General features: G+C 44.8%; 1 protein-coding gene and 1 long non-coding RNA gene across 6 annotated transcripts in view; one reads left to right on the top strand and one right to left on the bottom strand.

The window, feature by feature from the left end:
- The window catches only part of LOC121452210, a 125,659-nt gene extending 112,866 nt beyond the window's left edge, over positions 1–12,793 (bottom strand). Inside the window, exon 1 of the long non-coding RNA XR_005974827.1 lies at positions 12,631–12,793. This is a non-coding gene — a long non-coding RNA (uncharacterized LOC121452210). The remainder of the gene's footprint in view (positions 1–12,630) is intronic.
- Positions 12,618–26,292, top strand: Coch (cochlin). 5 transcript variants are annotated; one of them, XM_041658128.1, is made up of 12 exons: positions 12,618–12,664; positions 12,867–12,919; positions 12,992–13,045; positions 14,830–14,986; positions 15,831–15,964; positions 16,386–16,448; positions 17,334–17,378; positions 17,467–17,614; positions 22,276–22,379; positions 23,165–23,391; positions 23,822–24,338; positions 25,433–26,292. In XM_041658128.1, the coding sequence occupies exons 2-12, from the start codon at positions 12,886–12,888 to the stop codon at positions 25,606–25,608; spliced, it is 1,659 nt and encodes a 552-aa protein (XP_041514062.1). In that variant the 5' UTR covers positions 12,618–12,664; positions 12,867–12,885; the 3' UTR covers positions 25,609–26,292. The 5 variants fall into 5 exon arrangements, with proteins under 5 accessions (XP_041514062.1, XP_041514061.1, XP_041514059.1 ...); XM_041658127.1 differs by having other exon boundaries at positions 12,622–12,664; positions 12,867–13,045; XM_041658126.1 differs by lacking the exon at positions 12,618–12,664 and having other exon boundaries at positions 12,683–12,919.
- The last annotated feature ends 182 nt before the right edge of the window (positions 26,293–26,474 follow it).

Genomic DNA, 26,474 nt, shown 5'->3' with positions numbered 1-26,474 from the left:
CCTTGTGCACTGGTGGGGAATGGTATCGCTTCAGACTTTTTTGAGGATTCTTCATAGAAAGAGTTTAACTGCGGGTTCAATTCCAAAACCACACAGAAAGGAGAAAGTAACATCCTCAAACCACAAACCAAAGTGTATAAATATTCTTTAAGTTATGTGGTGGTTTGAAAAAGAATAACTCCCGTAGGAACCAAGTAAAGCCAAGAACAATGGAGGCTCCTGCAATCCACCTGCCCCCCCACCCCCAGCATAGCTTTGAATGCTTAGAAGTAGCACTACTTGAGAAGGATAAGAAGGTGTGGTCTTATGGGAGGAAATGTGTCACTGGAGTGGACTTTAAGGTATCAAAAGCCCATACCAGGGGTTGGAGAGATGGCTCAGCAGTTAAGAGCATTGCTTGCTCTTCCCAAAGGTCCTGAGTTCAATTCCCAGCAAACACATGGTGGCTCACAACCATCTGTAATGAGGTATGGTGCCCTCTTCTGGCCTGAGGCATACACGCAGACAGAATATTGAATACATAATAAATAAATAAATAAATAAATAAATAATTCCTTTTTTAAAAAGCTCATACCATTTTCTCTCTCTCTCTCTCTCTCCCCCCCTCCCTCCCTGCTCCCTATACAACAGGACATAGCTCTCGGATATTTCCAGTGCCACTCTTGCCTGCTGCCAGGCTCCCCACCATGATGAAAATGTACTAACCCTCTGAAGCTGTAAGCCAGCCCTCAATTAAATGCTTTCTTTTATAAGAGTTGCTTTAGTCATGGTGTCTCTTCATAGCAACAGAACTCTGACCAAGACAAGTTGGTTAATATGAATTGTTGCATTACCAATGACCATAAAAGTGAAAAATGACAAAAATAATGTAGAGTAATCTACAAAGTTAAAATCACTGAGGTAGCCGGGCGGTGGTGGCGCACGCCTTTAATCCCAGCACTCGGGAGGCAGAGGCAGGCAGATCTCTGTGAGTTCGAGACCAGCCTGGTCTACAGAGCTAGTTCCAGGACAGGCTCCAAAGCCACAGAGAAACCCTGTCTCGAAAAACCAAAAAAAAAAAAAAAAAAATCACTGAGGTAAAGCCAAGTACAATTTACAAAGGTAAAGCCGCTGAAGCCACTGCAATTCTAGCACCTGGAAGACAGGAGGATCTCCAGTCCAAGGCCATTTTCATCTGTACACTGAGTCTGAGATAGGCCTGGGCTAATGAGAGCCTGTCTCAAAAAAAAAAAAAAAAAAAAAAAAAAAAAAAAAAAAAAAAAAAAAAAAACATGCTGAAAAGCTAAGAAAAAAATAAATCATGTCCAACACGGAAAACAAACTATTCCCCAAAATTAATAAGGAGAGGAGGGGAGAAATATCAATACTTTAGCCAACCAAAACATCACCTAACAAAACCTTAGGAGACAGCAAATCCCTTTCTGACATAGCCTTATGTGTAAATGAACTCAACTCACCTTGAGAAAAGGCAGACTGACTGCATTAACTGTCTGCTGTTCTCAAGAAATAAACAGATAGCAAAGATGTTCCAAAACAGAGTAGCAAAGGGTGAAAATCAGCCTCCCAAGCAATCAGAAGCCATGAATAACCATGACCAGGTGTGGCTACTCTTACGTCTAATAGAGACATCAAACCAAACTAGCCAGGAAAGTAGGGCAGATACACCATTAGAAATAGTTGTATCAAGCAGATATGACTGTTGTATTTATACATCAAATCTCGAGGCCTCCAAGTTTATAAAACAAACACTAAATGGCATACAACACCATGTAAGTTCAGACACAATTATAAGAGACTTCAATACCCACTCTAGATAAGTCTTCCATATTAAAACTCCGCAAAGAAGTCTCAGAGATAAATTACACCAAAGATGAATTGGACTTAACACCTTCGGAGCATTCCACCCCGCAGATGGAGTGGGAATATATATCTTCTCAGCATTGCATGGAACCATCTCTAAATTGACCCCATTATAGGTCATAAAACAACAAAAATTTTTGAAACCATCCCTGATACCTACCAGTCAGTAGACAAGAAATAGAAGTTGAGAAACTTCTGAAACTACGAATACTCGAGACTAAACAATACACTTCAAATTTCTCTTTGATCTGCTATCTGTGTGTGCATGACGCACGCAGGCCGCAGCACACGTGGGGAGGTCAGAAGTCAACAGTGTGGGGTTGACTCTCTCCTTCAGGTCCTCAGGCTTACACAGCAAGGGCTATTGTCCCCCAAGCTGTCTCACCAGCTCTCAACACACTTTTGAACAAACAGCGGAGCACTGAGGAACTTGAGAAGGAAAACTTAAAGTTCCCAGAAACAAATAAAAAAGATAGCATGCCTGCTGTAGGATTTTCTGCTCGCTTGGCTTTCCGAGGGATCCGCCCCCCAGCTCCCCAGTAACACACACAGAGGCTTATTACTGCTTATGAATGCCAGGTCTTAGTTTGTTTTGTTTTTTGTCAGCTTTTCTTAACTTAAATTAGCCTGACTACCCTTTACCTCTGGGCTTTTATCTTTCTCTAGTTCTGTATACCTTTCATTTCTTCTTTCTCCACAGCTTACTGTGTAACTGGGTCGCTGGCCCCTGGTGTTCTCCTCTCCTTGTTCCTTGGTGCGCTCGTCTTCTCCTATTTATCCTCTCTGCCTGCCAGCCCCGCCTACCCTTGCTCCTGCCTCGCTATTGGCCGATCAGCTCTTTATTAGGACCATCAGGTGTTTCAGACAGGCACAGTAACAGCTTCACAGAGTTAAACAAATGCAGCGTAAACAAAAGTCACACACCTGAAATTTAATATTCCTCTCCACGTGCCCTACCAGACCCTCTAGAATGGTCCTAAGAGGAAAATACATAGCTATAAATGATCACACCAAAAAAACCAGAGCGATACCAAATAAATACTCTGATCTCAAACCTTAAGGACTCTAGAAAAGCAAGCCAAACCCAAATGCAGTGGATCGCACAAAGTTTAATAAGACAGAAAAACCATGCAATAGAGACTAGCAGATGCAACCAACCAAAGCTGTTTCTTTGAGAAAGCTAACAAGACTGGCAAATCAGTAGCCAACTAAAAAAAAAAAGAAAAGAAAAGAAAAAAAAATGAGAGAGATTGCACACACACCACACCACACATGCACACCACACACACAATTAAAAAACAAAACCAAAACTTGGTAAAGGCATGCACACACATGCAAAAAGAAAGAAAACTACAGAGGACTCTGGAGAGATGGCTCAGGGTTTAAAAGCACTTGCTACTGTCACAGAGGACTCAGGTTCAGTTCCTAGCACCCATCTGGCAGCCCACAAACATCTATAACTCCAGTTCCAAAGGATCCAATATCTTCTTCTGGCCTTCTCAGGCACCAGGCATGCATGTGATACACATATATACAACATACATGTAGGCAAAGCACCCACACATGTAAATTTAAAAAATACTAAGAAAACTTTAGGCCAAATGAAAAATCTGCAACAAAACGCCCCAACTAAATTTAAGATCACATTACGATCATACATCATGACTAAATTAGTTTCACCCTGGGAATCCAAGAGTGGTTCAACACAAGCCAATCAACTAATGTAATGCACCACATTAATAGACTTTAAGAGAAAAATCACATGACCATCTTAATAGCTGCAGAAAAGGCATTTGGCAAAGTTCAACATGCCTTTGTGGTAAAAGTGCTGAAGAAACTAGGAATAGATGGAACACGCCTGTCCTGGTTAGGGTTTCTACTCCTGAGGCAAACACCATGTCCGAGGGACATGCTCGGGAGGAAAGGGTTTGTTTGGCTTACACTTCCACATTGCTGTTCATCACCAAAGAAGTCAGGCAGGAACTCAAGCAGGACAGGGACCCAGAAGCAGGAACTGACGCAGACGCCATGGAGGGGTGCTGCTTACTGACTTGCTCAGCCTGCTTGCTTATAGAGCCCAGGACTAGCAGCCCAGGGATGGCCCAACCCACCATGGGCTGGGCTCACCCCTATGGATCACTAAATAAGAAAATGCCTTACAGCCTGGTCTCATGGAGGCATTTCCGCAGCTGAGGCTCCTTCCTCTCTGAGTCCATCTTGCGTCAAGTTAACACACAAAACCAGCCATTTCAAGACCTCGACGTAATAAAGGCGACATACGACAAACCTATAGCCAGCATTGTACTGAAGGGGAAAAGCTGGCACCGTTTTCTCTAAAATAGGGAACAAAAACAAGGTTGGTGTTCTCTCCACTCATCAATATAGTATTAGCTAGAGCAATAACACAAGAGGAAGATATAAAGGGGGAAATAAGGAAGAAATCAAATTATCTATATTCACAAACTGTGACTCGAAGAAAGCTCTTAGGCCTAATAAACACTTTCAGTAAAGCTCAGGACAAAATAATCAATATACAAAGATAAGTAGTTTTTATACATACTTATAGATATCAATAATAATTTTTTCTGAGGCTGGGCTGTGGTGGCGCACGCCTTTAATCCCAGCACTCAGGAGGCAGAGGCAGGCGGATCTCTGTGAGTTTGAGGCCAGCCTGGTCTACAACAGCTAGTTCCAGGACAGGAACCAAAAAAAAAAAAAAAGCTACGGAGAAACCCTGTCTCAAAAAAAATCCAAAAAAAAATAATAATAATTTTTTCTGAGAAAGAACTTAGAAAAATATCCCATACATAATGATAGCTTTTTAAAAAAATATCTTGGGCCAGGTGGTGGTGGCACATGCCTTTAATCCCAGCACTTGGGAGAGAGAGGCAGGTGGATCTCTGTGAGTTTGAGGCCAGCCTGGTCTACAAGAGCTAGTTTCAGGACAGGCAGCAAAGTTACACAGAGAAAGCCTGTCTCCAAAAACAAAAACAAAACAAAAAATATTGGAATAAACCTAATGAAATCATGAAACACCTCCACAGTGAAAACTTTAAGACCATTTTTAAAAGGAAACTAAAGAAAATATTAGACTATGGAAAGGGCTATGTTCCTAAATTGACAGAATTCATATGACAAAAATTACACTACCCAAAGTAATCTACAGACTCAGTACAAGTCCCATAAAAATTCCAATGATACTGTTCATAGAACTAGTATAAAAAATCCAAAATCTCATACAGAAACAAGAGTTCGTGAACAGCAAATCAACTCTAAGCAGAACAATGCTTGAAGTACAACGCCTGACCTCAAATTAAACTGTAGCACTTATATTTATATATAAGTGCAAATTCAACTATAGTGATAAAGTGTGACTGTCACTTTGACAGGATCTAAAGTCACCCAGCAGAGACGCTTGCCAGGCGCACTGTGAAGGAGACTCATGATTTGGTGAACTGAGGTGGGGAAAGGTACTCTCGTAGTACATGGCTTCGTTCCTTTGTCTTGGACCCTAGGCTGTAGAAAAGGGAGAGCTAGGAGCTGGACAGATGTTTGCTGCTGTTCCATACTGGAGTTCAGTTTTCACAGCTGCCTGTAATTCCAGATCCAAGGGATCCAACCTCTCCTCCTCCTCCTCCTCCTCTTCCTCCTCTTCTTCCTCCTCCTCTTCCTCCTCCTCCTCCTCCTTCTTCTTCCTCTTCTTCTTCCTCTTCTTCTTCCTTCTCTTCTTCTTCTTCTTCTTCTTCTTCTTCTTCTTCTTCTTCTGTGATTTATTTATTTTGATTTTACATACATTGGTGTTTTGCCTGCACATATGTCTGTCTGAGGCCTCAACAAATTAAAACCAAAACGACCATTTGATCCAGTTACACATCTCTTCTCCTGAGCATGTGTTCAGAGGACTCTACACCCTACCACAGAGGTCCCTGCACATCCAAGTTTCCTGCTACACTGTTCACAACAGCAAGGACATGGAGCCAGCTTATATGCCCAGCAATGAAAATGGTATACACGAAGGATTTTACCCAGCTGTGAAGAAAAGTGAAGGAACAAAGTTTGTAAGAGAAATGGGTGAACCTGGAAAGTACCTCAATCAAGGAGACCCAGGCTGAACAAACAAACCATACAGATCATGGCGTTCAGTCCTTACATCTACTGTGTAAGGGGCATGAGTGTAGTTACAGGCTATGAAACTACAAAGACGAGGAGACGGTGAAAGAGGTGTTGAGGAGGAGAAAGCCAAGAGGGCACACGTGACATGTAAGAGGAAGGGAGGCCACTGGGGGAGGAAGGGGAGGAAGGAGAATCAATGAAAACAACTTCTGTTTGAAAATACCGCGATGGGGCTGCAGGCAGCTCTGCAGTTATGAGTGCAGAGTTCAGATCCCAGAACCCATGTAACAAGCCATTGTTCTCAAACACATTTGTTCTTTTGTTTTGTTTTGTTTTTTGTTTGTTTGTTTTGTTTTGTTGTTATTTTAAGACAGGGTTTCTCGGTAGCTTTGGAGCCTGTCCTGGAAACTAGCTCTTATAGACCAGGCTGCCCTTGAACTCACAGAGACCCGCCTGCCTCTGCCTCCTGAGTGCCGGGATTAAAGGCGTGCACCACCATTGCCCGGCTCAAACACGCTTGTAACCACAGGTCTGAGATACAAACCCCAATTTCAAGGAGAGACCCTGCCTGCCTTGAAGGAACAAGCAGAGATTGATAGAGGACATCCAACAACCCTCAATCCTCTTCCTGGCACACACACACACACACACACACACACATTTTAAGAATGAAAATGCCATAATGAAACCTGAACATTGTATTCTAATACCTAAAAAACAAGACAAAATATACAAACCATGTATTGACGTAGCTTCCTTCTGAATTCTCTAATGCCGGAGTCTGCCAGGTGGAAGAGTGATCAGTGGAAGTTAGAGCCCCTTTCTGTCTAATCCTGTTCAAACCAGCGCTGAGGCTGGAGTACGGAATTCAAGACAACAATCTCTTTAGAGGGTTCCCTTCTTCCTACAGCAGAAGCCACCACTTCACCTTGTGAATGAAGCGGGCGCTCATTCACTCTGGACACTGTAAATCTTGGGCAGTGAATGACTAAGCCAAGAGGTGTCACCCAAGTATACTGTTGTGGGGGAATCAGGCCAAGCACTTGGGTCTACCTGTGGAGGAGCCATAGCAGTGTTCTGATCTCTCCAAGTGCTCAGGAGAAGGGAGGAAGCTGCAGGGAATGTTTGATGGCCATGAGCTTTCCAGTTCAGAAATGTGTGTGGCAAAAGAAGCCACAGTTTGAGCTGCCCGCTGATCACTGGGTTGTGGCTTTCAGGCTGAGGTTACCCGTTCCTTGCCAAGGAGAACAGGACCACTGGTGACCAGTCCCTCACCAGCCATTCTTACCTTGTCTGTTTAGCTCACCCCAATCCATGACTATCTCTCTAATCCAGGAGCTGCAAGGGGTTGACAAACAAAACTTTAACCCACAATAAAATGATGATAATGATGTATCATATTTGTGGCTAGTTAAATTTGACAAAATACTAAAATGTCTTCAACAATTATTCTGAAATAGTGTCAATGCAAATTAAAACAATTAAATTTCAAAAATTAAGATGAAAATAAAATCAGCACCCTTGTTAAATACTTAAAATTTAGTACATTCTGCCAGGCATGGTGTCACAATGCCTTTAATCCCAGCACTAGGGAGACAGAGGTAGTAGGTCTCTACCCAGCCTGGTCTACATAGTGAGTTCCACGGTAGCCAGGGCTATGTGGAGAGACCCTGTCTCAAAATGAATAAAATTTTCTATATTACACACTCAGTTGTCTGAATGCATTTTGTCTTCCTCTTATGTTCCCTGATCTATAGAAAATGACTTATAAACTTTATCTTTTAGCAACATCAGCAATATATAACCCTAGAACCACACAAACAGAAAAGTTTATTTCAGATCTTGATAGCTCGATCTGATAAGGCTTGCTGGATCCATGGTTTCAAACAACGGGTCCAATCACCAGTGGGATAGAATTCTGTTGGAATAGAATTTCTTGACCAAGAGCATCTTGGGAGAAAGGGCTTATTTGGCTGACGGTTCCAGGTCTCAGTCCATCATTGTGGGGACGTCAAGCTAGAACTTGAGGCAGATAGTCACATCGAATTCAGAGAGCAGAGGGAGAATTGAAAGGCAGCTCCATGGTTAACGGGACCCTGGCTCAGTTCCCTGCACCCACATCAGGTGGCTCACAACTGTCTGTAACTCAGGCCCCAAGAGAGCAGATGTTTCTGTGGGCGTGTGAACTCACGTGAACACACTCTTCCAGACCCACAAGTAAAAGTAAAATAAATCCTTAAAGTGTGCTTCTAAAAGAGCAAAGAAAGAATAAATACTTATACATGTTGTGTTCACTTGCTTTCTCTACTCTCTCAAAGCCCAAAGCCTAAACTCCGGAAATTAGGGCAACCAAGATGGTCCTCCACAGCCATGCTCACAGGCCAACCTGATCTAGATGATCCATAGTTGAGATTCTTTCCCAGGGCATTTTAGCTTGGGTCAGGTTGACAGTTAAGAGTAGCCTTCTGTTCTTCATACATCTTAGAAACTATTGCTTGGCCTGTATGTTTAGAATATGAAGGTCTCTGGGCACAGCCAGTGTTTGTTTTTTTTTTTTTGGTTTTTCGAGACAGGGTTTCTCTGTGGTTTTGGAGCCTGTCCTGGAACTAGCTCTTGTAGACCAGGCTGGTCTCGAACTCACAGAGATCCGCCTGCCTCTGCCTCCCGAGTGCTGGGATTAAAGGCGTGCGCCACCACCGCCCGGCCCCAGCCAGTGTTTGTTAACTGGCTATTTTTGAACCCCTAGCAGAGCACAGCCCCCCGATACCCACATTTGGGTGGGCAGCCATGTATGCAGAGTCACGGAGCGGGTCGAGTGGGAAGCTGTCTTCAATAGCTGATCTAAATCCTTCCACTTTGTAAGAGAAGAAGCAGAGGCCTGGTGGTTACAGGACCATCTCTGGATCAATTTTTTTTTTTTTTTACTTTTATTTTTAGTGTTCTAGACCTGGGGTTGAGCACAGGGCCTCTCGTGTGTACTAGACAAGGACTCTATCATGTGCTGACGTATACACGCTAGTCCGTGGATTGACTTTTAGCTTTCACTCCTCAGAGGCTCTGAACATTTATTCTGCTGCTAGTCACCACAGAACCCAAAGTCTACTGCATGTGCTTGCTTAGTAGAAGATAGTAACAACAGAAAATGATCAGGAAATAATAAACGGAAAAAGCCAGAAAACCCAGATACAGAAAAAAAAAATGATTCACAACTGCTGATTCAATACAAGGATGAGAGGAGCCCAGGTTTATTTCCCTCTATCTAATCAGCTGTGGCGATGGATGGGACACGGTAGGACAGTCTAAAAGGGAACATATTCACTTCCAGATCATCAAAATAGAAGCCAAGATAAATTAGGCTTTGTGCTTAGCAACTGTTTACAGAGCTTCGGTGGTACATAAGTTGGTACAGGACTAATCATCCTGGAAAATTAAAAAAAAAAAAAAAGCAAGACCTGCCTTCGGGTCCATCCACACACTAAATAAATAACAATCAAATAATAAATATGGAAAACAAAATACCAATAGCCAAAATGTCAACATTTCAGGAAATACCCTCTCCAAAGAGCGAGACACCAACAGAAGGAAGACTAGGAGCTCGAGCTGACTCGAAGCAAATACAAGTAGACAACTACACTGTTGTCAACGCATTCACAGCCAACAGCATCATCCAAAAGTCTGAAATGGCACACAGGCCGTCAGTGTCAGGGGCAGCTCATCCCTTAGCCATGTGGCCGGCTCTATGCAAAGTCAGAAATGGAACCACATACCCTGGGCATGCTCTCAACAAAAGCTATTTTTGGGGGAGTCTGGAGGTGGCATCCAGGGTCTCATTCTTGCAAGCATGTGCTCTAAGAGCAAATTCCCCTCCCAAATTGACAAGTACTTCTGAAATTCAGTTCCCGGCCTGTCTGCTGGGCATTGTTTTCATAAGGAATTTATTCATCTTATTTATTATTGTGTGCTGGTGTGTGTGAGGTCAAAGGTCTAGGCTGTCGGCTCTCCCCTTCCACCTTCACATGGGTCGCCCAGGAGCAAACTCTGGTGGCCAGGCTTGCACAATCACCAGCTTTCCGCGCTGAGCCATCTCACGAGCCCTGGGCAGTGTTCCTAAACAACTAACCATGTATCATCAGGGAAATGTAGTCGGCAAAGAGAAATAGAATCTCGATGAAACACCGAAAAGCCAATGAAAGATTAGAATCACTAATTTCTTAGTTAAACGTTGAACTATGTATTATGTGCCTTGAGTAGTGTATTGGAACCATCTGAAGATTTTTAACAGCCGGAGGTTCTGGCCCTGGCCCAGACCAACAGCATCAGACTCTCTAGCAGGAAGGGAGACCCAGACTACAGGCCAGCTGAGTGTTCCCCAGATGGTCCCAATTGCAACCCGGTGAGGAACCAGCTACTCTCTGGTGTTTGAATAACTGAATTCTTCCTTAGAGAGAGATAAACCAACAATCCTGGGAGCACACCACTCTGAGATGTCACCCAGCTGAAGCAAACATGTAACTTTAACAATGTGTCTTTTTCAGTCAAGGGCAGCTGATCTGGCTCGCCCTTGCCTTGGCTATTTCTGCAGCCAGGCTTCTTACATTCACATATTTTCCCTCCATGCTCTTATGGTGAACAGGAAAACAAACTAACCGAGGGACAGGACCATCACCCTGACTCCTCCACGCTCTTTGCTTGCTCTTTCCAAAAGAATAAAAATAAATAAAGACTAACCTCTAACTTCTCTTAAATGTTTCAAAACAAAACAATTAAAATGCTTGTGTAAACAGCCATGAAACTTAATGAGCTATTTCCTCTATTTTTTAAGTCACAGACTCGGGGTCTATCATGGAAATAGCTGCACAATTTTGATTCTGCCAGATCACTGTGGAATGGCCTCAGGGACTATGCCCTTGGGTGGTTCTGCCTGCACCCCTTCAGCCATGTGATGTGAGTAGCAGTGCCTGAGTTGCTGCCTGGCAACTAATTCTACAAGATCATGACAGTTTCCCAGGCTAACTGGAGGAGGCTATCCCACCCTGGTGGAGGACACACAAAGAACAATCATGAAAAGAACCGTTTTAATTGTCCTCATCTTTCTCCCAAAGAATACATTAGGGGTGGTTAATAGGACTTCTAAGAAAAGCACAGCTCTCTCATGGAAGAGGTCGAACCCTTCAAGAAGCCACGAAAAAGAAAGAGCCAGAACAGGCCGATCTGCAAGGGTAGTAAGAGGAATTAAACCCTTAGTCTGCTTGATGAAAACATCAAACCATTCTACCTAGGCAAGGGCTGACCATCTGAGAGGGGAGTGAGCAACACACTCCAACACAGGTGCCCCGCAACACCAGGCCTGTTGGTGTGGGAATGATTCCACTTGTATCGATGTCCATAAAAGACAAACCCGTAGGGGTAGGAAGTGGATTAGTGATTGCTGAGCGTGGAGGTGAAGAAAGGGATGCCCGTCAACCACCAGGAGACATCATTTTGGAGGTGATGGAATGTTCTAAAACTGGACTACGATGAGGATCATCAACTTTACTTGAAGTCACCGAATCCTGTTCTTTAAATGGATGGATTCTATGACGTAAATTACAACTAAATAAAGCTAGTTTTAAAACAGGTATTGTAGCCAGGTGCAGAAGTAGCACTGCCGTAGGGCTGAGGTAGGAGAATTGTGAATTTAAGGTCATCGTGATTACAGTAAAACCAAATCTCAAAAGAAAAAAAAAAAGGGGGGGGGGGGGACTGCCAGAGTAAGGGCTGTCCAGGTCTGGAGTTCCTCAGCTGTCTTGCAGGTCTTCGTCTGTCACTAACCATCCCCCTTGAGTTTCGTTCTTTCTCCATGTCCATCATGAAAAGTGACTATAGTAGAATTGGCGGTGGGGGATGGGACACACAAAGAGAGAGAGAGAGAGAGAGAGAGAGAGGAGAGAGAGAGAGAGAGAGAGAGAGAGAGAACGAAATAGACTGGACTGACAAACAAGGAGGACTCTTCCCTGATCTAGAAAAAAAAGGAAGAGAAAGAAAATGTAAATAAAAATGTCAATATTGCCTGGAGGTTAGCGGGCACTCTACGACGTTCCCACCCCTTACAACAAAAGACCGGTCAGGGAAAACAGTTTTCTCGCAGAAAAGAAGTCTGGAGGCCGAGCCCCTAAAGAATAACGGGTTGTGGAACAAGTTTCCCAGCGCAGTGTTTCACCAAATGCCGGTTGGTTTTACTTAAAGGTAGCACTGTTCCCACGGGCGCGAAGTTGGAAGTTTTCTAGAACCCGGTGTTCAGCTGCTCAACACCCCACAGAGACGGTGCGGAGTCCGTCAATTCCCTCTGGGCAGTCACCCACCACCTCGTCCAGTACTCTGCACGACCTGCGCGTCCCTAGGAGCGTCCCCAGGCGCGCTCAGATGCACCCCACCCCCAAATCCCGGGGCGCCACCGGCTACCTTCACACCTCCCCAGGGGACCCCCACACCGCAGGGAGAGGCGCCAGCGCGCCGGCCTCTCCACGGGGGGGGGTGTCGGTGGCGAGGGCGGAGCTGGCCGGCCACCGCCCTACCGGGGGACCCAGGACCGCTCCCAGCCCCCTCCCGTGGCCCCCCGCACCGCGCAGTGCTCATGCGCGCCGCCGGCCTTTATAGCGGCCGCGGAGCCGCGCTTACCGCACTCGGGTGCAGCCGGGCGGATCCCACGCAGGTGCGGGACTCGGGGTGATGCACGGGGTCTGTTCCTGCCTATCTGTGTGTCCTGGCGTCCCCCACGCCAATATGAGGTGGCACAGTGTGCCCGGGACTGCTCTATGTGCAATGGCCAGGCTCTCCCGCCTTCGCCCGCTCCCGAGGAGCCCGGGGGCCCTGGGGTCCCCGGCGAGCCTCGCTCACGCCTCGCTCTCCCGCAGGTCTTCGCAGACCCCCGCCATGCCCTCGTCCTGGATCCATGCTCTTTGCCTCGGTGGGTACGCGCCCTCGCCGCCGCGCCCGCGCGGGCGGAGGCAGCAGCCACCTAGCTGTCCTTTCTCCGCAGGTGCGTGGCTGCTGCTGCTACTGCTGCCGCGGCTCGCGCGCGCCGAGGGAGCCGGTGAGTTGGATGCGGGAGGGGGACGGAGGGAGGACAGGGAGGGAGGGAAGGAGGCTGAGGATCTGCGGAGGGATGCCGGACTGGAGTGGTGGAGAGGCGTCCGCTCCCATCCCCTGTGCACCAGGGGTCTGACAGGTCCTCTTCCCGGGAGTACACCATCTAGCTCCGGGACTCCTAGTCCCGAGTTACTGGCTTGGGAAAACCGGTTGGTTCCAGCCTACAGATGGGTCGCCTCAGGTCCTGGTCTCACCTAGTCCGATCACCTTGCTGTGTGTTTGTCATACTGTAACCCCCATGGAAGCACCGTCGGCAGTTCTTCTCGCTCTCTGAAAGTCTCAAAAGAGTTGGTTCCACGTGTAGAAAAGCCCGAGGAAGGGTGTGTGGCTCGGTGTCTTTTCTGCGACATGTAAGGGGTAGTTTCATTTCTAAAAATCTGTTGTTTGCTTTTCTTGAAAGTGGAAATGGTAAGTACCGCACCTGGCTGCCGTGTTCACCTTTTGTCCAAGGGAGTCAGTGTTAGCGGCTCTAAGACAGACTAGGTTCGAGATTCTAGCGTCACTGCCGGCCCCTCCCTCAGGTCGCTGAAAACAAGAAAGACTGGGGTTATTTGATAGAGGTGCTGGACTCCTGTACGGAGTTAGGATCTTAACTGAGCAGAGGAACTGGTATTACACCTGGGAGAAGTCTTCCCCTTTCTTCCATGGCCCAGGTAGCAGCACCCACAGAGGTCCTTGCTGCGCAAGTAACTCAACTTGCAAAACTATCCCGTCTTGTCGGGTGAGGGAGATGTTGTATCCCCCACCCCCACCCCAAACATCTGTTTCCAAAGATCTTTGTCCCTGTGTTTGGAAAATCGTACTCCATAACCTTAATGTCGGTTTAACTCAATAACCTTAATGTCGGTTTAATCGGCAGTGAATTGGCAGGCTACCATTTCGGAGTCTGTTGTAATTTGACAAATTAACACCTTTCATAGTAACTTTGTTTGCTTTTGGGAGGCGATGTCACTGTAGCTCAGGCTAGCCTCAAACTCAAGGCAAAAATCTTCCTGCCTCAGCTTCCCGAGTGATGGGATGACTGAGTGAGCCACTCAGGGTTTTCCAAAGATGCATTTGCTGCCTCAGGGGTCCCTTTGGTCGGATCTGGAGGAGATGTAATCAGATGTAAGTGTAGGACTACCTGGTGTCTGTCCTTTGGGAGTTGTAGGGTGCTCCTTGGGCTAATTAACACTATAACTTTAATTTCCTCATTTGGAAACTGTGCAACTACATAACGTTCTGTGGACCCAGGCACCAGTTAACTGGCTGGTTTGTGTGAACGTGAGATTTTAAGGTGGTGGTTGTGTCAGGTAACAAGGCTAAACAGCCCCGTGGAAAGGGTCACTTCAAGACTTTTGCATGTGTCTATGAAGACACCCCACAACCCAGAATTACTGTCATGGTAAACGACTGTCAACAGTTTCATTGCAACTGAGATTTTTGTAGTTCTAAGGACAAGGTCAAAGACAAGCATTGCCTTCTCATTCAGATGTACTTTGTTACATTGTCCAAACTGACTAAGAACTGGGAATATTGTCACATTAGACATCTGTAGCAACTGGGCCCTAGATTAAATTGAAAATCCCTTTTGCTTTGCTAACATCCAAAACAGCATCAACATTTAAGTCAGTGTTTTGGTGGAAGTAGAGAAACTAGGGGGTTAAAATAATCCCATCTCCCGAGTTTCCTGCAACACTCCTCCAGGAAGCCTTCAGAGCACTTATGTAACAAATCCTTTCTCTCCAGTTCCCATTGCCATCACCTGCTTCACCAGAGGCCTGGATATCCGGAAAGAGAAAGCAGATGTTCTCTGCCCAGGAGGCTGTTCTCTCGAGGAATTTTCTGTGTTTGGGAACATAGTATATGCTTCGGTGTCCAGCATATGTGGGGCTGCTGTCCATAGGTGAGCCGGAACATGTGGGAAGGGCCATGCGGGAGGACAGTGGTACAAGCATAGTTAGTCTCTCCCTTGTTTGGTCCCATTTCCTACCTGCTTGCTTCTTTTCCATGTCCCTTTGGGCCACAGGAGGTAGATATATTCTTAAGGTTTTCATGGGCATTCTTGCATCACCAAATGTACAAGGTAGGCTGTAAGACAATGAGCAGATGTATTAATTAATAAAAAGTGTGTGTGTGTGTGCGCTATAGTTTGGCTTCCCATGGAGGACAGACCAGGGTGTTGGATCCCTAGGAGGTAGAGTTACATGTGTTGTGAGCCACCTCATGGTGCTAGGAACTGATCTTGGGGCTTCTTAAACACTGAGCCGGTTCTCCAGCTTTGCATAAGTGCCTGATGGCTCCATTCCTACGATTCTAAAACATTCCTCATTGTGTCATACGATTTCTGGGTTTTTAGCTTCCATCTCAAATTTTAAAGTAGACTCAGCTTTGGTCTGCTCTCCCCATGAGGAGACATCTTGTTGACTGTCACTACGGTGAGCCAATGCTACCCCATCCTACAGTAAAGGAGCGGTGTGATTTTTCTAATACAATCCAAGAGCACATGCAGTTAGTTAGCACCATTTTATTAATTCTTATCTTGGAGATAAGAAACAGGGTACCCGTGTGTCCTTAGCATCGCTTTAAAAAGTTTGACAGCACAAAGTCCTTCCTCCAGACACTTCTGTTCCTGTAAACGGGAGTCTCGAGGCCGGCAGCAAGCATCCTTAGGCAACTTCTCCACTCAGCTGTTTTCTTGACCAATCAGAGCAACGGGATAGTGTCTCAGCTTAGCTCTGACATTGCAGGGGAGTGATTGACAGCTCCGGGGGACCTGTGCGTGTCTATAGCCTTCCTGGTCGAGAGAACTATTCTTCTGTGGACGCCAATGGCGTCCAGTCCCAGACGCTTTCCAGATGGCCTTCTTCCTTCGCGGTGACCAGTAGGTACAATTTCCTTGTTCTCAGCTGTGCATAAACACTTCCCCACACCCTCAAAGGGATTTTCGGCTTTCTTTAGACCAGCCTTTTTGATTGATGGAGAATCTTGTAGTTAAGAAGTCAACTATGGGACAGAGTCACCCAAGTTTGGGGGAGTAAAAATCTCACCTCACTCAGTGGAAACCGAAATCGGAATTGTTTGCAGCCTGAATGCCTAGATAGTTAGCAGGTAACAAACTGTCAAACCTGGAGAGTCAGTTTTTGGTGATCTTTTCAAATACTTCAAGAATCCAAAGCTAATGGTCAGTGTGATGTCTACATTTGAGTCACCATTGCCCCCAACCATCATGTAGAACTTTAGATGCATAACACTCTGATGGCAGAGAAGGAAAGAGAAAAACAATAAACTTCTCATCTCAACAGAAGGAAAAAGCAGTTCCCAGGAAGCCACAGGACGGGCAGTGTCCACCGCCCATCCGCCTGCAGGTAGGAAACACTATCTTGTTGCCGGGCACGTCATTTGGAGTTAGAAATGCCAGTGGTAGAACCTTGCCTCCAGAACACTAATATCACAGAGGAGCAAAGGAGCTGCCTCACGTTTACTGATGTTTTGGATGGAAGCATTCTACTTTCGAGTTCACGGTTCTTCTCTTCTTTATCATAAACCTAGCTCATCCAGTCCCAGGAAGTCCGTTCCATCCCTCCCTGATTTGATGAACCACGTGTGGAAACCGGTCAAGGACCTCTTTCCAGCTCCTTGCTCCAACAGGCCACTTGGTTTCTGCACGGCCATGTGACTGAAAGAAACCAGTGTGTGGCCGCTCCAAAAAAGTTCAGGGATCTCTGTTTCCAAAACAGTGGCCATTTCATTTTTATTTTATTAGAGATTTGTTTTATGTATGTATGTGTGTGGGACTGTATTTATGTGTGTGGTGTGTGTGCAGGCAAAGGCGGAACCAAAAGAGGGTGGTGGGCTATTCTGGAACCCAGGTTACAGGCGCTGTGACTTCAGCTGCTTGATGTGGAGCTGGGAGCCAAACCTGGGACTTCTGTAAGAGCAGTAAAAGCTAGATTACCCGCTGCTTCATCTCTCCGGCCCCTACCATTTTAAAGTCGAAGAAATTAAGAACATGTGTCTCTGTATTCCCACCCTTGCTTCAGCTGTAGGTTTAGATATCAAAGCCTTGGATAGATACATACCAAATACATAGGCCTGCTACAGTTCCGTTCTGAGGTTGCTTTCCCAGTCCAGAAGACCCTGAGATGAATTTAAAAGGCCTTTCTAAGAACAGGACTCCTTGCCACAGGCTCATCCTGGTGGAAGTTCCTGCTGTGCAAATGGCTTGTGCTCAAGTGCTTCCTTTGTTTCAGGTAAACGGCTCAAGAAAACGCCAGAGAAGAAGACTGGCAATAAAGGTAAGAGCTAAGGGGGAGGGGCGGGGATGGGGGGGGATTTCCTCCAGCTGCACTTGAGACTCACAAGCCCTCCTTTGGCTCTCTGCAGACTGTAAGGCAGACATCGCATTTCTGATCGATGGGAGCTTTAATATAGGCCAGCGCCGATTCAATTTGCAGAAGAATTTCGTTGGGAAAGTGGCGTTGATGCTGGGAATTGGGACCGAAGGACCACACGTGGGCCTCGTGCAAGCCAGGTACCAACTTTAATAAAATGGGTAATTATGGCTGTCTTGAATGATAACTACTTACCAAGTTGTAATATTAATTTCAGTTAAATATAATTTAAGTTTGGACAAGCTGGATTCCCAAACTATAATTCAGGATTTACGAACGTCTCAGGAAGATTGGGTATCGTGGTGTATACCTTTAACCCCAGTACATAGGCAGCAGAGGCAGGCGATAGATAGCCTTACATCTGCTTTGTGCCCATCTCTGTGAGTTCAATGCCAGCCTAGTCTACATAGCAAATAGACCAGCTAGAGCTGCATAATGAGACTGGTCCTTAGGGAGAGAAAATATATCTGAAGCACTTGCATGTGCATGCAGTGTTCACAATTCTCCACACCGCAAACAACACCACCAACGAAAGACCATCGGGTTAGTGTGTGTGGGTCTGAGGGCATCACTGGCATAAAAGGACTTAGTGACCAGTACACTGTAGAAAGCCGGAAAGGGATTTCATGGCCTGGAAGCCTTACAGGAACACTTTCTCTGCTTCACTCAGCTCCCGGCTTTCCTTTTCTGGAGGAAGCGGTGGTGAGCTCTCTGTTCCCTTTCTTTACTCTGCCAATTTATATGGGCAGCCGGGAAATGAATAGCAGCCTCCCCCAATGTTAATCGCTTCCCATGTCCCTTCCTTGGAGGTGCAAAGCAGGACTGTCACGGCTCTCATATGGTGACATCAGCCTGAGGGAGTGAGGCGGACTAAAGTCTCATCTAGGGCATCAGACAATATATATTCTGAGGGTTAAGCAGGACACATGAGCAAAGTTCCCTGGAGTGCAAGCTGTATACCGTCACCGGGGCAAAGATCACCTGAGATAGGCTGTATGCAGTCGTGAGGACCACGCATGCTTACAAGCATCCTTCTGGATAATAATGGGAAAGCCGAAGGGTGGTCTAAGGCAAACCCACTCCTTCTACACCTGGGGGGGTGGGGCACGAAAGCACGATCCAAGAACAACCAGAGGTCACGAGCTCTCAGTCCGACGTGTGCCCTCTTCTACTTCATTCCTGTAAACATGATCGTGGTGGCTTTAGCACCTACTAATGTTCCTTAGAGGAAGCTTGACAAGTAGAACAAAGAAGTGCATTTAGCAGACCAAGTCCTCCAGATCCCGCCCTTGTAAAGTTGTGTTTCCTTTCTGCGCTGGAGAAGACGTTTGCTCTCCCCTTGTCTGTGTTTCAGGCTGTAAAAGCGTGGGACCCCGTTCGCTCACCCCTTAGTGTCTGAAGCATTCTCTCGTGTCGAATGCGTGTTGCACGCTGTCTTATAGGCTTCCTTTGCATACTTGAGACAGTCTCCCCCTGCCGTCCGCTGCCACACAGCACCTCATGACAAGAAGCCTGTGTCAGCTTTGTTCCCGGCTTCGACTGTTTCATTCTGCAGAATTCCTGGGTGGGAAGTTCAGACACTTTCAAAGTTTCTGATGAAAATAGCTAAGTTGCTTTCTAGAAGGTTGAGTGAGGCAGCTAATACTGTCAGCCGTGGATAAAGACTGCCCGGCCTCTCTACTAGCACTCACTAATATTCCAGCCGTTATGCCCCGCCCCCCTTTGGTTTTTCAGGACTGGGTTTCTCTGTGTAGCCCTGGCTGTCCTGGAACTTGCTCTGAAGACCAGGCTGGCCTCGAATTCAAGGCCTCTGCCTCCCAAGTCCATTTGTTACTTTTTATAATAGGGTCTGTTTTGAAGATATTTAAATTTTCTTTTTTTTTTAAAAAAAAGGAAAGTATTTTTATTTTATGTGTATTGGTATTTTGCCATAGGTATCAGGCCCCCTGGAACTGGGATTATAGAGAGTTGTGAGCTGCCATGTGGGTGCTGGGAATTGAACCTGGGTCCTCTGGAAGAACAGTCAATGCTCTTAACCACTGAGCCATCTCTCTAGCCCAATATTTAACCTTTCTATATAATATAGTCATTTTCCCCTTGCCTTTAAAACACTGAGCCCTTTATTATGTTGATTTAAATGCAAAATCAATTTTCTTTGAGTCAAGGACTGATTTTTTATTATTATTTTGGTGATCTAGATTTTTTTTTTTTTTTTGAACAGGGTTTCTCTGGAACTTGCTTTGTAGACCAGGCTGTCCTCAAACTCAGAGATCCACCTGCCTTTGTCTCCCAAGTACTGGGATTAAAGGCGTGCACCACTGTGCCTGATTTAGGTCCTGATACATTTTCTAAGTGTATTTCCTGTATATTTCAACTCTCCCATATGACTTTTTTTTTCTTACATTGATTTGTTTTGACTAATTTAACCCTATGCTTTTTCAAAACGAAAGCTGCATTAACCTATATCCTCACGTTTTTCTGCTTTAGGAAGCACTAGAATAAAGAGCTCACTGTGGCACAGATTCTGATTGTTCTTAATAAAACCCAGAGTCAGATATTAGAGGGTGAAAGCTGAGAGGTCAGAGAAGTAGCACATCCAACCACTAGAGAGACCTTTTACCTCTACCGAATCCTCAGACCAAAGGGGAGATCCTGTCCTCAGACTGCCTTCGTCCTCTGCCTGACCCCTTCAGACCACACCTCAGACTGCATCCTTAGACTGCTCTGAGCTCCTGTCTCCTCCCGCCTTATATTCCTCTCTCTGCCCAGCCATATCACTCCTGTCTCCGCCTCCCTAGTGATGGGATCCCACTTTGTGTGAGCTCTGTTTCTCTTTTAAACAGATTCAATCAAGTGTAGCCCAGCATTACCTTGAACTCACAGAGATCCCTCCGCCTCTGTCTCCCAAGTCCTGGAATTAAAGGTGTGTGCCACCACTGCCTGTTCTCTAGTGGCTTAGCTCTGCACTCTGATCTTCAGGCAAGCTTTGTTAAAATACACACAAAATATCACTATATAATAAATATATAAATAGGACAGGGTGACCTTTGCATCATTAATGATGCAAAAATAAGATGACTGGCTTAGGTCAGAATCTGAATAATTGAGAGTGACTACAAACTTACCTAGGTAACCAAACCGTGCCATCGGATTGCATGATCCAGCAGGTGGGCGGGGAGAAAGTCTGTGCTCTTCCTGCCACTCACAGAATCTTGAAGAGTCAGGGATAGTCACAGGCATCTTCAGTCCCACAGCCCCAAAAGATGAAACAGGAGATCTTGTCTTAAAGCAAGCAAGCAAACGAACAATAAAGCCTGACGTTAAAATGGCTACCTATGCTTAAAGCTTAAAAACTTGCACTTAATGAAATTCTGACTACAAAGGTTTTACTCAGCCGTGTGTGTGTGTGTGTGTGTGTGTGTGTGTGTGTGCGTGTCTGTGTGTGTGTGTGCGCTCGCGCGCAGGTGGACACACACATGGATGCAGAAGGTAGAGGACACTCCATGTTTTATTCTTCAGATGCCATCCACTTTTTATTGTTTTAGATAGGTCTCTGATAGGCCTGGAACTCGCCAAGTAGGGTGGCTGGTTGGCCAACATGTCCCAGGCATCCGCCTCCTCAGCATTGGGATCACAAATCTGAGCCACCACGCTCAGCTCTCCTTACATGAGTTCTGGAGATTGAACTCATGTCTTGGACTGAACCATCTCCTCAGTCTTTGATATGATCTCTAATGAACAAAATATAGTTAAAAGTGAGCTGAAATTCTTTAAATAACCAGGATTGGCAAGTGCTGTTGTCGTTTTTGTAAGAAAAGTTTTACATTGCAGTGTTTTACAATACATTTCCTTGTATGTTTTCCCGTCTTTAAAATGTCAGTCTTAGGGACTAGAAATAAGGCTCAGCAATCAAGAGCATTGGTTGCTCTTCCAAAGGACCAAGGTTCACCTACATGGTCACTTACACGTATCTGTTTCCAGTTCCAGGAGATCTAACGCCCTCTTCTGGCTGCTGTGAGCATCAGGCATGCTCACAGTGCATTGACATAACAAGCAGACAAAACACCCACATACAAATAATACTTTCAGATGTCAGTAATTTTTTTTTTTTTTTTTTTGGCTAATAGACAGCTAAATGCCTCTGGGGCTGTGCACTGGAGCAGATGTACGCTCACACCCAACTGTTTCCCACATGCCTGGTGCCCAACCCTGGAGAGTACCACCAAGTCCGCACAGCCGCACCTGCCTTACCATGCTGCACACAGAAAGTCTGTAACGCCAGTTCCAACTTGAATTTGAAGCAATTGAGTCTGAATTTAACACATTCTGTTAGGCAAATTCCGTGAGTTCTAAGCCTGTTTCTTTAAATAATTAGTATAATTCCACCTCATGAAAATAGGAAATGAAATTGCAAATGCTTAGCTATTATTTAAAATATGATAAATTTGGAGTGTAACAACCATACTTTTTACATTTCTGAAACATTCCCAGTGAGTGGAAGCAATGTACTAGTTGATCATATATACTTTGTGATTTAAAAAAGACTGAGGTCCGACTCTTTCTTACATTTCTTATATGTGGTTTGTTTCTATTGTTTTGCCTACGTCGATTTCTCTATACCATGTGTGTGCCTGGTACCCAGAGGGGTCATGAGTGATGCTAGATCCCCTGGGAGTGAATCAGATGGTTGTGAGCTGCTATGTTGCTACTGGGAATTGAACATTGGTCCTTAACCAGTAATTTAAAAAAAAGGCCATCTAACTATTTTCTTTCCTAAAAACTTTTTTTTTCATTCTTATAGTGAACATCCCAAAATAGAATTTTACCTGAAAAACTTTACTTCAGCCAAAGATGTCTTGTTTGCCATAAAAGAAGTAGGTTTCCGAGGGGGTAATTCCAACACAGGTAAGTGCACCACCTCCGGGCTCAGCATAGGGGATGATTGAGACCAAAACCACAAGTTACCACTTTTAGTGCCATCTAGAGACTCTCTCCTGCTAGGTCTTGTGTTAGCTAGATCTGCATCCCATCACCTGACAGCTCTCTGTAGTGGAAAAAATGCCAATGGCTCAACCGCTAATTCTTTCTTTGCTTGTTATTTTTGTGTGTTTGTTTTGTTTTGTTTTTTGAGACAGGGTTTCTCTGTATAACAGCCCTGGCTATCCAAGAACTTAATCTGTAGACCAGGCTGGCCTCAGACTCAGGAGACCCACCTGCCTCTGCCTCTCAAGTGCTGGGATTAAAGGTGTGCGCCACCATCACCTGGTGCTGATAATTCTTAAATAAATAAGTAAAATTTAAAAACCTACAGCATTGTGCTCTTTAGGAAAGTTAACAGCAAAGATGAACAAACTTAACCACAAAGGCAGATGGAGCAGACTTTGGAAGGTTCCTTGTGCCCTAGCTGCCCTCATGGCCAGTAAGGGGTGAGATCACAACAGGAGGGGGCGTGTTATGTTTTACCATTAAATGATAGAAGGGAATGTGAGGCTTCTGGGAGGTGGAGGGGGGAGCAGTGTAGGTTGTGAAGACCAAAAATAGGCCTGAAGAATAATCAAACTTTCCCATTTCATAGATCTTTTACTAACTGAATTCCATAAGTTAAATTCTTAAATTGAATGGTATTACTACCTAGAATAGAAATGTCATTTGAGCCGTGACCAATGCTGTTCATTTGCTTCTGTTCTTAGGAAAAGCCTTGAAGCACACTGCTCAGAAATTCTTTACAGCAGACGCAGGGGTGAGAAAAGGGATACCAAAAGTGGTGGTGGTGTTTATTGATGGCTGGCCTTCTGATGACATTGAGGAAGCAGGCATTGTGGCCAGAGAGTTTGGTGTCAACGTATTTATAGTTTCTGTGGCCAAGCCCATCCCTGAAGAACTGGGGATGGTTCAGGATGTTGCATTTGTTGACAAGGTAAGGTGTAATGGGCGGGAGTGACTCAGTTTGGGACCTCTTACACCTAGTATTGATAAGCCCACAACTAGATTAATGTACAAATATTTGATATGTTTGAGGAGGGCATGGAAGAACAAACCTGTAATCCCAGCTACTCTTGTAGACCAGGCTGGCCTTGAACTCAGAGATCTGCCTGCCTCTGCCTCCTAAGCGCTGGGAGTAAAGGCATGTGCCACCACTGCCCAGCAATCCCAGCTACTCAATGAGGCTTAGATGACAGGATTACGAGTCCTGGGCCAGCCTGTTTAACTAAGACCCCTATTTCAAAATGAGAAGTAGCAAGAAGGCTAGGGATACATATGTACGTTCTAGGTTCATTCTCCAACACCACCGTTTGCAAAATACGAAACTTTTTATTTTGGGGATATCTTTTGTCTTTCCCCTTTAGGCTGTGTGTCGGAACAACGGCTTCTTCTCTTATCACATGCCCAACTGGTTTGGCACCACAAAATACGTGAAGCCTCTGGTGCAGAAGCTCTGCACTCACGAGCAGATGATGTGCAGCAAGACCTGTTACAACTCGGTGAATGTCGCCTTCCTAATTGACGGTTCCAGCAGTGTAGGGGATAGCAATTTCCGTCTCATGCTGCAATTCGTTTCTAACATAGCCAAGACATTTGAAATCTCAGACATTGGAGCCAAGATAGCTGCTGTCCAGTTCACTTATGATCAGCGCACAGAATTCAGTTTCACTGACTATAACACCAAAGAGAATGTTCTAGCTGTCCTAGGAAACATACGTTATATGAGTGGTGGAACAGCTACTGGTGATGCCATTTCCTTTACTGTCAGAAATGTATTTGGTCCCATAAGGGACAGCCCCAACAAAAACTTCCTGGTGATTGTCACAGATGGGCAGTCCTACGATGATGTCCGAGGCCCCGCTGCAGCAGCGCATGACGCAGGTAAGATGGTTATCCTTTGTGTTAGAGATACAAAAGGGGTCCTATGAATTCTACATCAATATAGGCTCAGACATTTTTGTGGAAAGAATCCTTGCAGTATGGACTAAATTCAATGAGCTTTAGAGTTTCCGTGATTGAACTGCAATTCTTCCAGGCATCATTAAAATCCCTTTGAAAGTTTTTTTAATTGCCACATATTTTTGCTTTAAAGACTAGCAGTCTCAGACTTATGTGCACCATGTGTACACCTGGTGCCTGTGAAGATCAGAAGAGGACATCTGATCCCTTGGAACTGGAGTTAGATGGTTTTGAACTATGTGGGTGCTGGAAACTGGACACAGGTTCTGTGCAAGAGCAACAAATGTTAATTGCTGAGCCATCTCTCTAACTCCAAAACCTACATTTTTTTTTATTTTTTTATTTTTTTGGATTTTCGAGACAGGGTTTCTCCGTAGCTTTTTGGTTCCTGTCCTGGAACTAGCTCTTGTAGACCAGGCTGGCCTCAAACTCACAGAGATCCGCCTGCCTCTGCCTCCTGAGTGCTGGGATTAAAGGTATGTGCCACCACCGCCCTGCAAAAGCTACAATTTTTGATAATTGGATTTGTCAATACTTCAAAGACTGAAGTAGAGGAAACAATGATCACTAGAACCTATTCCTCGGACAATGCAAACTTCCCCACTTATGTATCCTTTTGTGCCAGGCTTAATTTAATGTGCTTTTTAAGAGCTCAAAATGATGTCCGACAGTGACAGTAGCAGGGTCTTTCCTCACTGCCAACCACGTGTAGGGTGTAGGATCTTTACAAACAGATGCGCTGGATGATGTGCTTCTGCTCCTATGTTCAACACACTGTCTTTAATGAACTGATCATCATGGTATTTTCATCAATTATTATAAGTTGTTAATAGCAAAGCTTTTGGTTCTGACCAAATTATTTTCACCACAACCAGTCTGTAGTCTACCTAGAAAACTTAGCATAGATCTCATTTAAATTAAGCAGTTTTCTGAGGTTATATATTAATATATGAATATATAACTTTGTATGTAAGCTAGACCTATTTTTAACTCACTTAAAAATATTTCCATTGTAGGTATCACCATCTTCTCTGTTGGTGTGGCTTGGGCACCTCTGGATGACCTGAGAGATATGGCCTCTAAACCCAAGGAGTCACACGCTTTCTTTACCAGAGAGTTCACAGGATTAGAGCCAATTGTCTCCGACGTCATTAGAGGCATTTGTAGAGATTTCTTAGAATCCCAGCAATAACTGTGATACTCTGACAACTCAAAGAATAAATACATGAGGATCTAATATGCAAACTGTACTCTCAATACCTAAGTAACTTTATAGCTTACCAGGATCAGTAAATATGTCAACAGCAGTTTAAAGCAAATGAGCTTTCATTTGAAGCTGCAAATTTAGATTGGCTGAGGATAATCAGGGTCCTTAGAAACTCAGGAAAGAGATGTCATGGGTTTAAATTGAAGATTGCAAACATGCATACTCAAAGTGGCTATGTATGTATGCTCCAGTTAGACACAGCACTGGTCCTTTCCTAATAACTCTGTACTGACTGTGCAAGGAGAGAACAACTTTTAAACATAGATCAAGTGTAATTTTGACCCATGTGGATGCTTTCTTAAAACCAGTCAACAGACAGCTGTTATTTTATGTACTAGTCTTCATACACATTATATGGAACATGTATCAAGCTTCTTTTGTAGTGTTTTCATAACTAATGGCTGAAAATACCACACTGAGTAAAGATAGGATTGCCTGGTATTTTTCTATTTATATCCTTAATTTTATGTGTATAGACAGGCATGTACTCCAAGAACTGAGAAAATGTTTAACCACGGAAAGTTTTTGAAAAATGTTTCAAGTATTGTACCAGGAAAAATACTTGGCATAATAGCTTGGATGTCAACAATAAAACTGGAAGTGACTAAGTACCTATTTATTAACACTACTGTTTTTCTTCTATGATAAACATTCTATTCCTGCTAATGACCAATCTGAATTAAGTTGTATAATATTTCATTCAATTACATGCTGAACACCTATTGTAGACTACCAGATTTAACCACTAGGGCATGTTTTTGAGTACCTGCTTCAAGAGAAACATAAACAAT

The sequence above is a fragment of the Microtus oregoni genome, unplaced genomic scaffold (genome assembly GCF_018167655.1).
Source record: "Microtus oregoni isolate MIOR12 unplaced genomic scaffold, Mior012 000009F_ref0000495, whole genome shotgun sequence".
Lineage (NCBI taxonomy): Eukaryota > Metazoa > Chordata > Mammalia > Rodentia > Cricetidae > Microtus > Microtus oregoni.
This window is presented reverse-complemented; position numbering and strand designations above follow the sequence as displayed.

Bases quoted from the DNA above. Each gene is read 5' to 3' on its own strand.
- Coch (XM_041658124.1), top strand. From the start codon at position 12,736: ATGAGGTGGCACAGTGTGCCCGGGACTGCTCTATGTGCAATGGCCAGG. The intron at 16,449-17,333 runs GTAGGAAACACT...CCTTTGTTTCAG, and splicing joins CACCGCCCATCCGCCTGCAG to GTAAACGGCTCAAGAAAACG. The intron at 22,380-23,164 runs GTAAGTGCACCA...TTCTGTTCTTAG, and splicing joins AGGGGGTAATTCCAACACAG to GAAAAGCCTTGAAGCACACT.